The sequence below is a fragment of the Macrotis lagotis genome, chromosome X (assembly GCF_037893015.1).
Source record: "Macrotis lagotis isolate mMagLag1 chromosome X, bilby.v1.9.chrom.fasta, whole genome shotgun sequence".
NCBI lineage: Eukaryota > Metazoa > Chordata > Mammalia > Peramelemorphia > Peramelidae > Macrotis > Macrotis lagotis.
In genome coordinates this window covers 21,122,124-21,139,025 of record NC_133666.1, presented here as the reverse complement: position 1 = coordinate 21,139,025, position 16,902 = coordinate 21,122,124, and the positions used below count along the sequence as shown (strand labels likewise).

General features: G+C 37.6%; 1 protein-coding gene across 6 annotated transcripts in view; it reads left to right on the top strand.

The window, feature by feature from the left end:
- TENM1 (teneurin transmembrane protein 1) overlaps nucleotides 1–16,902 on the top strand; it is a 1,637,812-nt gene that overhangs the window by 1,469,290 nt on the left and 151,620 nt on the right. For all 6 annotated transcript variants that reach the window (XM_074202813.1, XM_074202814.1, XM_074202809.1 and 3 more), the window contains 2 exons: nucleotides 897–1,043; nucleotides 16,639–16,855. In XM_074202813.1, coding sequence (XP_074058914.1) covers nucleotides 897–1,043; nucleotides 16,639–16,855 — 364 coding nt within the window. The remainder of the gene's footprint in view (nucleotides 1–896; nucleotides 1,044–16,638; nucleotides 16,856–16,902) is intronic.

Genomic DNA, 16,902 nt, shown 5'->3' with positions numbered 1-16,902 from the left:
ACATCTTGGGATTAAAAGATAGAAAGTTTCCCAGTGGAAGGATATTACTGCTGGAACAAAAAGGAGAGCCATACTAGGGACTTCCTAGAGAAGAGATAAAAAGATACTCCTTGGAGAGTTTCCTGGATAACACTAGAAAGGAGTGATGACAAAGATATTCACATTTGACTCTGGCTATCCCGTTCAACTATTAGTATTGAAATTAAATATTCTTTCAGCATATAATGATTCCTTGAGCACAGCTCTTAGCATAAAAATCTTTATGCTAGATGCTCAGTAGCACGGAGATAGAAGATACAAATCTCCCCGCAAGTAACTGACAGTCTTGTTAGCGAGATGAGGCAAAGGGTCAAGAAACAAGATTCACATAATTCCAAGGCAACATCTATATCCATATGACTAGTTGTGTGAACACGAGATCGACCAAAGGGTTGAAGCAACACAAAGAAAGAGGAAGGCCAGGGATGGGTGAGCCACATGAGGGAGGTAACTGTTGAAAGAAGTGACTGGGTTTTTTTTTTTCCGACATATTAACCATAACCAGACTTAACTTCATTGATCCAATTTTGAATGAAATGAGGAGATGAGTTTTCAAAAAGAAACTAAAAAACCTATTTTTGCTCCTGCCACAGTTTTCATCCAATTTGAATCATATATTGGGAATTGGGGGTAGCATTAATAATGCTTAATTAGATCTCCAAGGGAAAGTACTGCAGAGTAAGGAATAACAAGTTCCCTGGGAAGGTTTTGCAAGTGAGCAAGATGCTTTTCTTTTTATTCAATACTTCATTTTAATGGAGCCCACATGATAAGCCATATCCCCATAGGCAGATAGATCATTGTTGGCCAGTACCATTCAGACATCTTGGTTATTGTTTCCTCTGCTCTTTTTCCAGATGGTTGCCCAGGGCTGTGCTTTGGAAATGGGAGATGTACCCTGGATCAGAATGGTTGGCACTGTGTATGTCAGGTGGGCTGGAGTGGTTCAGGATGCAACATTGTCATGGAAATGGTTTGTGGAGACAGCCTGGACAATGATGGAGGTATTTTATTTTTCTATCTCACTTCCTTAAGGTCTATAAGGGAAAGGTCCCTTCCAGTTACAACATAATAACATGAAAGTGACCAATCTGACCAAGAGTAGGAACCAGTATCATCGACAAAGGACTGAAATAGGGAAATTTTTTTTTCTGAATTGTAATAGCTGATTCACTTGTGTTGAATAGAAGTGCCAATGACTTCATCTGCATGCAGAATCTGGTTTGTTTTATTTTTCTACATAGTTTTACTTTTTAGAGAAGAAATTGCCAAAGCACCAGAACTAAAATAAAACCCCAAACAAATAAGATGTCCCATGTTGAGCCCCTGGTGGTAGTGAACACAGGTTGCTCAGATACAAGTTTACAAGTTAGACTAGATGAGAGTCTGGGATTCAAACTGCAGGTCCTCCAGAGCCCTCTATCCAGGAGTGTGTTTGAGGCAGCTCAAACTGACTTCTAAGAGAGATGATTGTTAAATTTTCAGTATTAACATTTACACTTCAGAAATGGACAAATGCTACAAGTCAGAGCTTGATTTATTGTTTCCCTCATTGTCAGGATTTAAGAAAGGATGGAGAAAATGTTTTTTAAAAAAAGGTCAATTAATTTTCAAAGTGTTTTGTGCATTTTTGGAGAGCTACATGTTAAACATTTACCTAGCACACACTGCACTGCATCCAAAGTCACTATATTTTAATTCATGAACATCTTATCCCATCTAATCAAGACTTGCCATACAAAAGACCTGCAAAAAGGATGGTTTGCAAATGTCTTTTGTTTATGGTGATCAGCAGTATTTGACAACCTCCTTGGTTCCCTTGTTTTTACATTACAAAAAATGCATTAAAGTAGCCTGGTTTTTTAATACAAAAAATACTAGATTCAGAGAACTAGAAGAGAAGTTTATAAACTGTGTTCTAGTAACTCCTCCCAAGGGGTTCAAGGATAGATTCCAGGAGGCCCATGAATTTGGATGGGAAAAAATTTGCATCTTTATTTTCACTATCTTAAAACTGAAATTTAGTATTTCCTTTGATTTCTAATGTTGACAACAAAGCATTTTTTTTCTGAGAAGAACTCCATGGACTTCACTGGACTGTCAAAGGGATCCCTGATTCAAAAGAGTAAGAATCTTTGATCTCATCAGTGAAGGGGCTTTGAAATCACCAACCCCTTTATTTTCCAGATAAGAAACCCAAGATCTAGAGAAGGGAAATAAGTTAATATATGAGCATTTGATTTTGAATCCAGTACTCCGAGTCCAAGTTCAGTACTTTGAGACCAGAAAGGGAGATCAGATGATAATGTAGATTCTATAGTCTTTATCATGAAGGCATATTGCTCTGCTGCCAGTAGACTAAAGCATTTTCCCATGTCTCTTGAGTTGTAATATTTTAGGCCTTTCAGAGAACCAATTTTAATGGCAATATTTATGCAGATCATGGATTGTTCTTTCTTCATGCTGGCTCAGATGGCATCAGGTGAATCTCTGACAAGCTGCTCGTGATCTCTGGGTTTTGCTTTGGCCATCCCAGGTCTAGCGGAACAGAAACTGAGCAGGATCATTTACTATGGTGGCCACTAAGCCTGACACCAACCCCCAGGGCTATTCATGTGAGGTAGTGGGAAAGGACAAATCTCTGGCAATTTCTCCTTACATTTCATGCTCCAGGGAGCGTGACATTCACAAAGAACTTGGCTATTTGAATTCCTCCAAATAATAACATTAAAATGAAATACATTGTTCAGTTTGGTTTCCCTCACCTTCTGCATCTGCCTTGGAGTTTATCTTCACTGTTATTTAGCCTGGGATAGAAAGACTCAATAAGATAAGAGAATAATGGTAGATTTAGCATCAAACAAGGTGTAGGAATCTTCTTTTTTCCATGTCACTTTCAAAGGTTATTAAAACTAGTATGTATAAGTAATGTGGATGCTGGAATGAGTTTGAAAGTAAAACCTTCTCTGAAAATGGATTATTGCACATTTGAGGAAGGATTTGATCTCAGATCTTTCTGACTCCAAATAATCTTGCCCTATTCACTGGATTCTGTGATCAGAACAGTTATTTAATTAGCATGGGTGAGTCCTATATTCCAAGGGAATGTGTTTTTCCACTTGATTCTTTTCTGTAGCAAAACTTTAGAGTTAGTCTTTGAATAATGGGCCAAAAAGGTCACAAAAGCACAGAATTTGAAAAAGCTCAGTGGCCAATTTAGTCTATCTCCACCTACCCAAAATAAATCCCCCCCACTCTCTCTCAAACACACACACACACACACACACACACACACACACACACAGCAAATGATCAACCATACTCTCCTTGAATGCTTTCAGTAAAAGAAGAAATTGGACTAGGTAACTTCTAAGTTCCCTTCCAAAATGGTGTGTCTTATTCTATTTGTCACCTTAGACAAGTCACTTCCGCTCCCTAGACCTCATTTTCCTCATCGAAAGTCCTTCCCAGCTCTAGATATCTGACCTTCTGGGACAGCCTGTTCTGCTTTGAGAACAATTTGAGTTTTTTGAGTGGAGCACAGAATGATGTAAACTTGCACTTTGACAGCTGGAAGAAGGATGGATTGGAGTAAGGAGCTCCTTGAGGCAGGGAGACCAATCAGCAAGCTATTAAAATAGTCTTAATTATGAAGAACTAAAGGCCTACAATAGGGTGGTTGCAGTGTCAGAGTAAACAAGCTAGTACATGGGAAAGATGTTGTAATGGTAAAAATGACAGGACATGGATACTACTTGGAAATAAAGGGTATGATAGGAAGGAGTAAAAGATGACACCAAATAACTGAACAGATGGTGACCCCTTCAAAGATAATTGGGAAGTTCTGGAAAAGGGGAGTTTTGGGGGAGGAAGAGAAGGTTTGCATTTAAGATGTCTAAAGGGTATTTATTTGAAATGTCTAAGAGATGCTCAGAAACTTGAGTTCAGGAGAGAAGTTAGGACTAGATAAATGGATCTGAAAATCACATACAAATGGTCATTAAATGGATGGAAACTGAAGAGATCATCAAGATGGACAGAGAAGAGAAGAGGGCCACGTCAGAGCCCTGGGAGACAGACATAGTTACTAGGCTTGGCCAGAACAAAGATCCAGTCAAGGAGACTGAGAAGAAGAGAACTAGAAGAGAGAAATATTATGAAAACCTAAAAGGGATCATCAAGGGAAAAGAGTGATTGACAGTGTCAGACTGCAGATGTTTAAGATGAATGAGGAACAAGAATTTACCTTTAGACTTGGCAACTAAGAGATCTTTGATTCTTCTCTCTTCATATCCCATACCCAATGAGTCACCAAATCTTATAGTATTGGTTTCAAAATACTTCTCTATAGTGTCTCCTTCTCATAACTTATCCCAGGCTCTCATCACCTGCCACCCTGATTGACAGGGTGGTATAATTCTGGTCCTAGAGTCATAGTACCTGGGACTGAATTTCAGCTTGGCAATTTACTTTCTCTAAGACCTTGAGCAAGTCACTTAACCTCTGTAAAATGGATTGACTGATCTAGATAATATCTCAAGCCCGTTGTAGCTCTGGGCCTATGTTACTGTGATCCTGTAGTAATATCCTTAAAACTGTCTGCAAAATCAAGATTGTCCCCCTTCTAGTCCTTATGGCACATCACTACCAGAGTGGACCTGCGATTGCCTTCAGTATAGGCTCCTGGTTGTTTGTCCCATTATGTCTAAAATCATCTGACTTTTAATTTCCCCCTTCATTTATAAATCCACCAGAGTGAACATGAGTGAAAATGTCTTTGATGGTAAAGGTCATTATTCAAGGTTCAAAGTCCAAAATTGTACATAGAGGTTGGAAGATGCAAGAGATTAGCCTAGATATTCTCTGCCCTAGGGACCTACCATTTAAATACCTTGTTTTCCTTAAGATAGTCTATAAGATGAATGTGTTTTTTTGTGTTGTCTTGAACATCTCTCTCCTATGAGTAGAGGAAAGAAAATCCCAATAAAGTTTCTTGTTAGTTAAATTTTGGTTAATTGAAGTTATACTCTTGTGGGATCATGAAAGTAATATAGTGACATAGTATAGTTATGTACTGGTAGTGATTCAAGCTTCTTATCGTTGTCTTTGAGTGTTTGATACCATAACCATATCCTAGATGTTCACATAGACTATTTGTGCCTGACCTGTGGTTGAACATTCTGAGTTCACATTGGTCTGACTAGCCATTGTCAGACACACTGTAACTCGCCTCTAACATCATTTTGGTCTTCTTCAGGAACAAAGGACAAAAACCAGTCATATCTTGATACATACACATCCATTCAGTCATTGTACACAAACACTCCCAGGTGATAAAAAAAAAAAAACAGTTAAATAAAGGCAATAAATACAGTGATTCTATCTTTCTTCATCTGCAATGTTCATTATCTCCATGAGAGGAGAAATGTATTTATGACTTCTGGTACTAACAGTAACCTTTGTCTTTAATCTAAGTTCACCTGTCTTATTGTGTTATTTTCTTTCACTTTCTTCCACCTTTTAGAAAGTTCCATTGTGTATTGGATAGAGAGCAGAGAGCCACTAGTCTGGGAGTCAATTTCATCCCTTGACACTAATGTTGTAACTGTGAACAGGTCCTTTAACTTCTGAAAGCTCTAGATACCTCTCTAGGGCTAGTATCTGCAGAATAGTTGCCAAACTGGCTTTAATGGAGTTTCTACAAAGTTTGTAAACCAAAAGAAAGTCATTGTTTATTCTCCAGGTTAGGCTTTCTTCACTCTGCATCAGTTTATGAGACTTTCTTGTTTCAATAGTTTTTACATACTATGGTTTCTAAAACAAGCAGTGATGTTGTATTAAACTACAGTCTGCCCAGCATCCTTTCCAGTGAGGATCCATTTTCCTTCCAACTTTTTGAAGATGTGATATTTCTCTCTTTGAATTTCTTTCATCAACTAAAAAGATATGGAAATTATATCACAGGACTTTATGCAAAAATGGTTATTGGGAGGAGCTCTGTATAAAGAAATGCATGCTATCTCTTCCTACAGACATCTTTGAGTGTAGTATAAACAAAGGGAAGGGAGGATTCAGCACAGTCTATCCTTGAGAATTGGATTACATAGATTAGATCATGAAGATTTGGTGATTCCTCATTGCACTTCATTTTAAAGTTCAGATTTTGGGACTATTTTCTCAATCCAAAATGGCAGAAGTTGCTTAACTGAGTATGGCAAATTATTCCCATCGTGGATTAGATTGTTTTGCTTTTCTTTAAGCTAGAAAGTGCCAATTGAACTTCTTTGCAAAAAAAAAAAAAAAAAGAGGAACCCTCATTTTTTTTTCATTTTCCAAATCAAAAAAATAATAATAATTTAGAAGCACTGGTTTCAAGTAGCTGCTGTCTGATTACTCTGTATTATAGCTGGTCCTTAAAGAATGGCAGAGATTTGTGCATTCTAATCATTTTGCCAATTCATTAATATGACTGTTCTATCTCTTCCTGTCCCATTATCCTCCCTGAGTCTCTCAGTCATAATATACCTCTCTAGGCCTCTTCAATTCCTTCAGGGTCACATGAAAGTATTGGTCTAGATGATTTTCCTTTGGCTGTTAAAATTACCATGCTAAGATCAGTCATTCAAATGATCTGAGAAAATGTTTTCACATACACACATGTGCTCACTACTCATTAATCTTATGCAGAAGGAACAAAACAAAGCATATAAGTGCCTATCATGCGCCAGGCATTGTAGTTGGCATTTTACAAATATCATTTCATTTGGTTCATAAAACAGTCCTTGGGCGTAGATGCTATAGTACTCTATCCACTGAGGCACCTAGCTTTAAAAAAATCCAATGTGTTATTTCTGAGGTGGCTCTTTGAAAGTAGGAAAGAAGAATGGGGGGGGGGGGATTTTGCCAATATAAAAATAAGACTACTAAAATCTTATTTAAAACAAAAATCATTAGTCTGGTAAAAAGTCATTATGCTTCTGAAAAACTGTAAAATCAAATCTTTATTAATCATATATTTTCTTTTTTAAAAATTTAAATTTTTCTTGGTTTTGTTTTGTTCTTGAAGGAGTTTCTTATCTAGAAATTCATTATAGCAATTAAATTACAGGATCAGTCCCTATCTCTTTTATTTTTAACATCACCTTCATTTCTAAGTATACCACTCCTCTTTCTATTACCCAAATTTCTTATAAATAAAATAGAAATATTAAAAGGGAGAAAAAGATTTCAACAAAACTAACCAACACATCAGCCAAATCTTATAGCATATGCAGTGTTCTATACCCATAGTCTCCCACCTCTGAAAAGAAGGGAGAGAGGCACCTTGCCTCATTCCTTTTGGGGGGGACTGGCTTGCTCATTGAAATGACAGAATTCATTTTGAGGGAATTTGCATTTGTTACTGTTGTTCTTCTATTTACATGGTTGTAGTTATTCCATATATTCTCTTCCTGATTTTGCTTACTTCCTTCATCAGTTCTTATGTCTTTCCATATGTCCCTGAACTCTTCATATTCGTTTTTTATGGGACATTTATGTACCAAAATTTGTTTGTTCATTCCCCAGTCTGTGGAACTTTGTCTCTAGTTCTTTGCTTACACAGAAATAAAGAACTGCTAATGAATATTTTGGTTCATAGGAAACCTTTCTTGCATTTTGTCTTTTACTTTTTGTAGTTATAAACCTGGCAGCAAAATCTCTAAGTCAGGAAGTGTGACTTTCTTATTAACTTTGATTGCATAAGTCCAAATTTATTTTACAGAAAAGTTTAACCATTATCCCAGCTCTCCCAACAGTGTATCAGCGTAGCTGTCTTCTGGCAGACCTTCCAATACCATTTCTATCTTTTGTCATATTTACCAGTTAGGTGTGAAGTAAAATCTCACAATTGTTTTGTTTTACTTATCTTTTTTTTTTAATAATTCAAAGCTGTTTTTCATATCATTGATTGTATTTTGAATTCTTCTTACTGCCTACTCATCTCCTTTGATCATTTATCTCCTGGGGAATAGCTCTTACTCTTATCTATTTGTATTAGTTTCTTGGGGATGAAACCTTTATCAGCAGAGTTATTTGGTGCTAAGATTTTCCTTTCTTATCCTGGATGCTTTGGATCTACAAACACTTGTCAATTTCATTTAATCAAAATTATCCATTTTATCTTTTGTGGCTATTTCTTTATTTGGTTAAGAATTCTCCCTTAACCATAAACAGAAAAAGGTACCTAATGTAGTTCTCTTCTAATTTTTTTATTTTATAAACTGTAATTTTTAATATTTCAAGCTTAGGTAGCTTATGTAGTGTAAGCTGTTGATATGATCCTAGCTTCTGCTGAACTGCTTCCCAATTCTCCCAGAAATTCTTAGGGCATTCTCCCCCTAGTAATATTTTACTGATTTTTATTTAAATGTCCAGTTTGTGCTCAGGGGCACTACAATGCTCAGGAGGCATTTTGTAATGAATCAATCTCCTTATAAATTAGGTAGTCTGTAATCTAGTTGTTCTGCAAATCTTATCTTAGTACCTGGTCTGTGTCTCCCTTGTTCTCAAAGCCGAGTAGTACCAGAAGACTTGTTTTAACTTGAACCTACATTTCCCACTGCATCTGGAAACATCTCTAATTGTCTTAATCTTTATCTTGCCACTGGACCCAAATGGTTCTGAAGGAGAGAGTGAGAGAGTCATTGGACTTTGCACACACCTCCCCCACTTAGATCTGAAACATTTACAAATCATGACATCACCTTCTCGATGTCATGATCCTCTTCTATAATGAAGGACAAATAACAACCGTAAACTCAAGTAGCGCACATTATTTTGAGACAAGAGGCAAGTCCTAAGAAGACAGTCCCGTCTAACAGATTTAATGCTGCAATACTTTGTTTCCTGGGGCATCAAATCTCAAAGGTAGAATTTTATGGGATGAAGTTTAGATGAATATGTTTAGGGATGAGTATGCATTCCATCTCATTTTCTACACGTTTTACCCAAGCAAATGTTCAAAATGCTAGCCTAAATCCGTTTAGGGAAGGAAAGCAGCCTCAGGTGTTTTAGGAAAGTTGTCACCACTTTTGATGACCCTTGTTATCAGTATCAAGCAAAGCATATAACAAAGAGCTTTGCTCATCAAAGATATTTGCTGGTACCATGGGGAATGTCTAGCAGAATGTCCAAATGGAAGAGAAATTCCAAAAATATTGTTAGCTCCTCCAAAGGCCCTATTTGTGAATAACATTTCACTGATGGGGTTAAGTCCAGAAACAGTGCAAAACTTCCTCATTAAAATCTATAATCAGTCAAGGACTTAACCTGCATGTTCACAAAAGGAAAACCTACTGGATAAAGCCTGCCCATTCAGATAATAATATACTATTTTTTGGATATCCCACAAATCAGGTGCCTCAGTATGTATGTATGTGTGTATGTGTGTATGTGTGTGTATATATATATATATATATATATATATATATATATATATATATATTGCAGATGCTCACTGGGTCCAGAATTGATAGGAGGAGAAGATTAATTTGAATTATCTCTGGGACATTATGCAATACCTTTAATGACCAAAAGGTTCTCATCAAATAGATGCCCATCTTTTTAATACCAATCTTCTTTTGGTGATGGTGTGTGGGAGTCATGAACATTTAAGTGGAGGATCACCCAAAAAGCATTGGAGAGATGCATGGTGGACATGAGAACATCATAACATACAACTAATGAAGGATTGCACAAGAAAAATAGTATAAAGGATGTCATTCAAAGAGAAAAGAAAAATAGATGGGCCAGTTAAGTGGTGAGAGAGTCATAATAACTGACTGACAGTCCACTTGCTCCATTTATATCCATTCAACATAAGAGTTAGGTGCAACCACATAAAAGATTTATAGGAGAACAGAAATGAAAGTTTCACAAAATGAAGAGCTTAGACTGGGCTATTGTTCCCACTGAAGAGAGCCTCCATGCTGATGATATCACAGCTCCACCAAAATTCAGAAGTCACTAATTAAACAGAAGCAGTGGAGACTGATATTCTCAGAGTGAACTATGGTTTATCAAGAAAACTTTATTCCTCTGCTTTTGCATTTCCTTCTTTCTGGTATTAAACAACTTTTGGTTTTCCAAGTTCCATAGAGACCCCTAGTAATTGATGTTCATATTAATTTTCAAAATAATGGAATCTTAGTATGTCAAAATGGGAAAGGACTATAAAGGTCATCTAGTCCAAAATCTTCATGTTACAGAGGAAGAAACTGAGTCCCAGAGTGGAAAAGAAACTTTCCCAAGGTCACTCAGAAATTAGTGAGAGAATAAGGCCTAAAACTGGGCTTTTGAAAGTTCTAGAAAAAAAATGTAAACAGAGTATTAAGTTAAAGGAATAATCTTTCATAATTAGTCTGGCACAAATCATTACTCATTGAGGGCAAGTAGCCATTTGGAAACCTATTATACAGTCCTGTTTCCTTAAGGTTGAGTTCTAGAAGTGAGTCACATGAGCGAATGATGAACATGCCAGTTCATGTTGTGGCTATTTCACAGCACACTTTAGTATGTAATAAGTTGGGGGAATTAGAACCAGCAATGAATAGCAAAGAATTTACCCCTGCTAAGAGTCAAAGATTTTGTGTCCATTTGCTCTTCAGTTCCAATTGGAGTTTCACTTTTAATTCCTTTCCTCTCATTTTCATCTCTCCCCAAACATGTGTGTCATTTTCAGCCATCCTATTTAATGACATAGTATCACTTTAAAAATAGCTCTGAAGGAAGCAAAATGAGTTTTTCAATCTAAATTTTAGGTTCCCCACCCTGTTACTGTGTAATATTGCACAGCATTTTTACATCCCTGTCCTCGTACCATCTGTATGTCAAATGAAGCTAGTAATCATTGCCATTAGTATATCATAGAAATACAATGAAGAAGAAGAATGAGATCATGTTTGAAATCTAGTAATTTAGGTTCAAGTAGATGAGAAAGGTGTGCTATCAATGAAGAGGCTATTAATGGTTTATTAAACTTTTTGAATGTATCATTTGCTCATTCATCTCCAGACAAATTTAGAAGTATTATTAGCAATAAGACTGTTAGGACACATAATCTGTAACAGAAAAAAAATTAAAATCGAACTATTTAAGTCCAGAAAAGTATCTAGAATGTATAAAGAAAGAGCCCTAACAGTAGTCTGAGTTGAGGAAGTCCTTGGTTCACCTTAACTTTGGCCCTCCAATTAATCAGATCTCCCTAATTCAGATTTACTGTACCCTGGGATAAGGGAGAGGGGGCCAGGCAGGGAGATTCTATGTGACATATAATTGGAAGACAGTTTTATTACTTTCAAGTACATGAAAATATTAGAACTAAGGTAACACTGTTGCCTTTTAAGGGCCTTAAGGGAATTATTTTGGTGAACAGTTGTGAGTGATTTATAATTAATCTGCTTGTTTTACAAATGTTTGAAAGCAGTTTGAACATTCCTCCTACAATTTTATTTAAGACTATTAATTTGCTCAGGAAACCATTTTGCATGGAAGTCATGTTTCTTTCCACTTCTGACCATATTATTCTAAATTCTGAAACTCTGGCATTCAAATGGATAAGCTTTCGCTACAGCACTAATGAAAACTCCTGTTCCACTCTGAGTCCCATAGGTTTTTTACCTACCACAGATCTCTCCTGTTCATGGGTGCCACAAAATGGACACATTCAAATGAACTAAGCATCCTGCATAAATGCCTTATCATCCTTTAGCCAGTGCAGAAGGGCAAGAGTCTGTTAAGCTGTTGTTCTGGGCCCTTGGCCTCAATAATCCCCTTGACTACAGTCAGTACTATGTGATAGAGAATTCTTGGTAGCTGCAGGTTTTCATTTTCTGCCCCCACATCCCTTCCACAGAAACATTCACAGCTCCTTGGCCTTTCCCTTGTTTTCCCAAGGAATGGTACGTGCATTGTCATGAATTTGACTACTGTCCTGCTTTTCATCTGTAACTGTCTCTCTTGACTCCAGCTCCCAGCTCATTTCTAACACCACTCACCATCATTCCTTGGAGAAGAAAAGTTAACTTTTGTATTCTAAATGCTTATCTATTTCTTGTGATGACACCATGTCCAATTAGCACCTTATATAACATCCTATGCTCCTGATAGAAGCAAGGTGTTTCTATATCAACTGCTTGTGTTGCTGGGGTCCTCTTCAAGAGTAAAGGACAAACAATCACAACCTTTTTGTTGCAAGATCATTTCTTCACTGAAAGATACATTATGTCTCATACATAAATGCTGTTATAGTACAAATCCACATTAGGTCCCCCATTTGTTAAATTGTGGTACTGAGACTTAGAGACATTCCTACCTCAACATTAACCAAGCATATGCATGAAGATGCAGTTATGTCATTACCCAAAGAACACATGCTTTTGAGTTATGTGATCCAGAATAGAGTCAGACTGGCACTGACTTCTCCACTCTTCTTTGACCAGGATTCCTCTTTAAACAAGGTCATACATGAGCACAGCTGCTAATACAACCCAGGAATGCACTTGGTTGCTGTGAAAATTAACTTGATTTATCCATTGAGTTACAATCTCAGCATCATTTACTTCTCATTTGCTGTCCCCATTCCCATTAACTAGCCAAGCTGGAACCATTGCCAAGGCCACCAAACTTTCCTCATCTTCACTATCACTTTTGAGTGTGTGTGTTTCCATCTAGTAAAGGGTATGAGGAACAAAAGTAGGGTATGCTTCCATTTGTTATGTCCATACCTGCTACACAGAGCCAGGCTGTCACTAGAGTACCACAGTTTCTAATTCAAGACAACAAACGAACTGTTAATAACAAAAAACCACCCACACCCAATGTGAATTTCATTTGCACCTCTCTGTAACAGTATAGACAGGCTGCATTGGGTGTTATCCAATGTGATAATTGCTAAGTAGATCTTTGCCACATACTGGGCTCATATATGAATTACAATTTGGGGGTTGCATGCCATTATTACTTTCCCTGCCTATAGCCTTTCAAAATTTGACAGAAGCCTTGCTGTCTTCTCAGCAAATAGAGGTCCAACCCCATATAATAGGCAATTATTAAATAAGAAACATTAGCTTGGAATTTATAATGGCAGTAGAACAAGAGGAGAATTGGTGTCTTCAGTTTGAATGATTTTTCATATGACTCATTTTGGGGTCCTTTGTCTTAACTAACTTTGATTTTTTATTTATTTTAATGTTCTCTTCTTTCTTCAAAAAAAAGTTGAATACTTGGCAGGTTGGTACATGTGTGAACCCAATTTTCTTATTCCCAATTTTCTTACAAAGAGTGGAAAATATGATAAAAGTAACTGACCTTTTAAAAAACCAATTTTTCATTGCTGTGTGCTTTACTCCAGACATCAGAGCAGTGTTTTCAAAGCCCCATCTCTTTACTTGCTTTTCCTTGCAGCCACATGTTCCAATAGAAAAGCAAAGAGATAGTAAGCTATTGAGATGGATCATAAAGCTTTGGAAATGTGGTGAAGTCTAAACCTATAGAAAATCTATCAGTCTTTGTTGATTGGGACAGGGGGAATGAAAGAAACTAAAATTTTATTTTTATTAATCTGCATTTAAAAATTTGTTGTCTTGGAAGATACTATATGTAGGAGGTGAGAGAGGGAGGGAGGGAGGGAGGGAGGGAGGGAGAGAGAGAGAGAGAGAGAGAGAGAGAGAGAGAGAGAGAGAGAGAGAGTCAGAGCAAAAACACATTGAACAAACAGAGAGAGCAGTAAAAAAAAGCAAACTGCATTTTAAATCAAAGCTGGATCTGTGGTATAGGGAATTTTAAAGGACGCCATGTGGGGAAAAGTATTTCCTGGGGGCCTTAGGGCTGCTGTTACAAACACCTCCTCTCCTGGTGATCCTCGCTCTCAGAGTCCCCAGCTGTGATGTCTCTCCCTACAGCTAAGCAGCAGGAAACAGATAGACAGAGATGCATGAAACCCATAGCTATGCCATTGATCCATGTCTTTTGGGGGGGCAGGGAGCAATGGTAATTAGAATCCATAGCCCTGTACCGAGGCCAGTGAAACTCTCAGATTAGGGTTACTAACTTCTTTCCTTAAGAGTCTTCAGGATGACTCTTCGTTCCTCTTTGTGGTATGCTGGGCAAGGGATGATACCCGTAAATTCTCACAGAAATTGAACTGAAAGGAAATAAAAGACATAGGACAGAAACAAGTCCTCCCTGATTTCTCAAGGGCTACAGGAAGATGGAGCAGTAATCGCTTCTGAGCATCATTAATAGAATGCCCACACCCTCTCCTTCACCAGTTGTCATGTAACTTTGTCAAATTATTCAGTAATTTTTGAATGCTAAGTGAGAATTGTGTACTTTGGTAGACATTGGGAAGACATCATTAAGATGTATGCTTAATAGGGGCAGTGGGAACAGAAAGGAGATGTTTGCAAAAGACTTTGAATAATGAAATCAACAGAACCTGGTTAATTATTAGAATGTGAAAGATGAAGGATAAAGAATTATTCAATTAAAATGCCAAGATTTCTCACTTGGGTGAGGTCTGGTGTCACTGATAGCTAATAGAGAAGTTGGGAGAATGAGCAGTTTTGAGGAAAAAGCTAATCACTTGGGGACATGTTGAATTTGATTTGCTGGGTAACCGAAACATCTGGCTGAAGGTTCCATTGGACACCTACAGATGTGAGTCTCGAGCTTTAGTGGAATGAGGGGAAAGATCAGATCCCAGTATTCAGGTTTAGGAGACGTCCTATGGAAACCAAGGAATGAATGAGAATGATTCTTAAAGCAGAGAAGACTGTTAAGAAGACAACTGAGAACAGAACTTTGGGGACACTTACCTTAAGTTGGAGTGTGGTGAAGAAGTCCCAGAGGCAGTGTCATGTTAGAGGAGGAGAAAAGGAAGAGACTTGGGTATTTCAAAAAACCTAGGAAAATTAAGCTAATGGGTCACCAATGTGAAATGCTAGCAAAAGATTAAGAAGGATGAGAACTAAGAAAAGGCCATTGTATTTAGTAAGGTGGAAAGAGGTTTCTGTGCACATTTGAGAGAACTGTTTCAGTAAACTGGTAAGGGCAGAAGTCAGATTTCAAGGGATAAAGGAAGAACAAATACAAAGGGAAATGAGAAATTGGGTTTACCATACGTTTTCAAGAAGTTTAATGGTGAAAAGTAGGAGAGAAGTCCGATAAAAAAAGGTTGAGGAGGAAGGCTGGTTCAGCAATCCGGATGTGAGGAGGGAGGGACGTTGGTGGGGAAGCCAGTGGAAGAAGATAAACTAAAGATTGATGACCTAACAGGGATGAATGAGGGCCTAGAGGAAATCCAGAGGGAGAGAGGGATTTGCTTTCCATCCGAAAAAAAAGGATTGTTGAGCCTTTCGTGCAAGAGATCTCAGAGGTCATCTTATTTAATACTTACATTTTACAGATGAGGCATCTAGGACCCAGATAGGGGAAGAGACTTGCTCAGGATCATTCAGCTAGGAAATAGAAGAGCTGAAATACGACTCCCTATCCAGATTGTATTACGTTGTCTCCTTTTAGGAGTCAACAGAGAGGAGGAAGAAAAAGGATAAATACTCACTTGCCTTAACATAGAATACAGTATCTTCTATGAGAAAAATAACTATTTTTTTTCTTATATTTAGACATAACTTTCTGGAGAAGAACAGATAGGTAGATGATAGATAAATAGATAGCTAGGTCCCCAATTTCTGTCAATGAAATTTATACCAGCCTCATCTAGTTTATAGATTTATACTTAATTGGCCTAGGAAAGCAGCATGTTAAAATAAGGAAAACATGCTGGATTTGTAATTAGAGGGTCTGAGTTTGAAACCAGACTCAGTTGCTTCTATGTGACCCTGGGTAAGTCACTTAAATTCTATAGACCTCAGATCACCTACAAAATGAGAAGGTTGTTCTCTAAGGTCCCTTCCAGTTCCATCTATGAGCCTATGAGGTAAATACAATATAACTTTAAAAAACACAAGCCATGTAAGTATTAAAAAACTGAATGGCAATCTTTTTGAGGTCTCTGGCTTTGGGGAAAAGGGTTTCTCTTTGTTTCACTGAAGGGCCCAGCAAGGGGACTGTATATTAAACATTTGTTTCAGTTAATGAATGACTGGATTAACCAACAAAACATCAGTCTGAATAAGATTAGGAGTTTACAGAGCCCTTCAAGGTAGTCTGCCTCATTTTTCTAATATGAAATACTTTCCCCAAGATCAGACTGCCTTGGGGACTAGCTGAGATTTGAAACTGAATCTTTTGGTTCTCAATCTAGAACACCAGCCAGCATTCTGCATTGCCTCTTGTACATGGTCTGGAAAAGTCCATTTGTATCAAAGGAGTTCAGGTGAAGGAAAAATCTCTGCATGCTGTAGTTGAAGTTCCTCAGAAATACTCTCTGTAAGGTGATAGGAGAAGTTCTGAAAAACAGGCAAATGCATCATATTTTCAAATCAAATCATGATAGTCATTTTGAACTACATTATCTCCATTTCTCTGAAACCAAAATCAAGTTCTTCTAAAGTGGCTTCTCTTTCCTCCACTTAATACTAAATTGTTCTTTTTCAGATGGTTTGACAGACTGTGTAGATCCTGACTGCTGCCAACAAAGCAACTGCTACATCACCCCTCTCTGCCAGGGATCTCCAGACCCCCTGGACCTCATTCAGCAGAGTCAGCCCCTGCTCTCCCAGCATCCTCCACGACTCTTCTATGACCGAATCAAATTCCTCATTGGCAAAGACAGCACTCATGTCATTCCTGGAGAAGTCTCATTTGACAGCAGGTAAGTGTTTGAATTCAATGAAGGGAGGTCCCATTTCCTTACAAAGT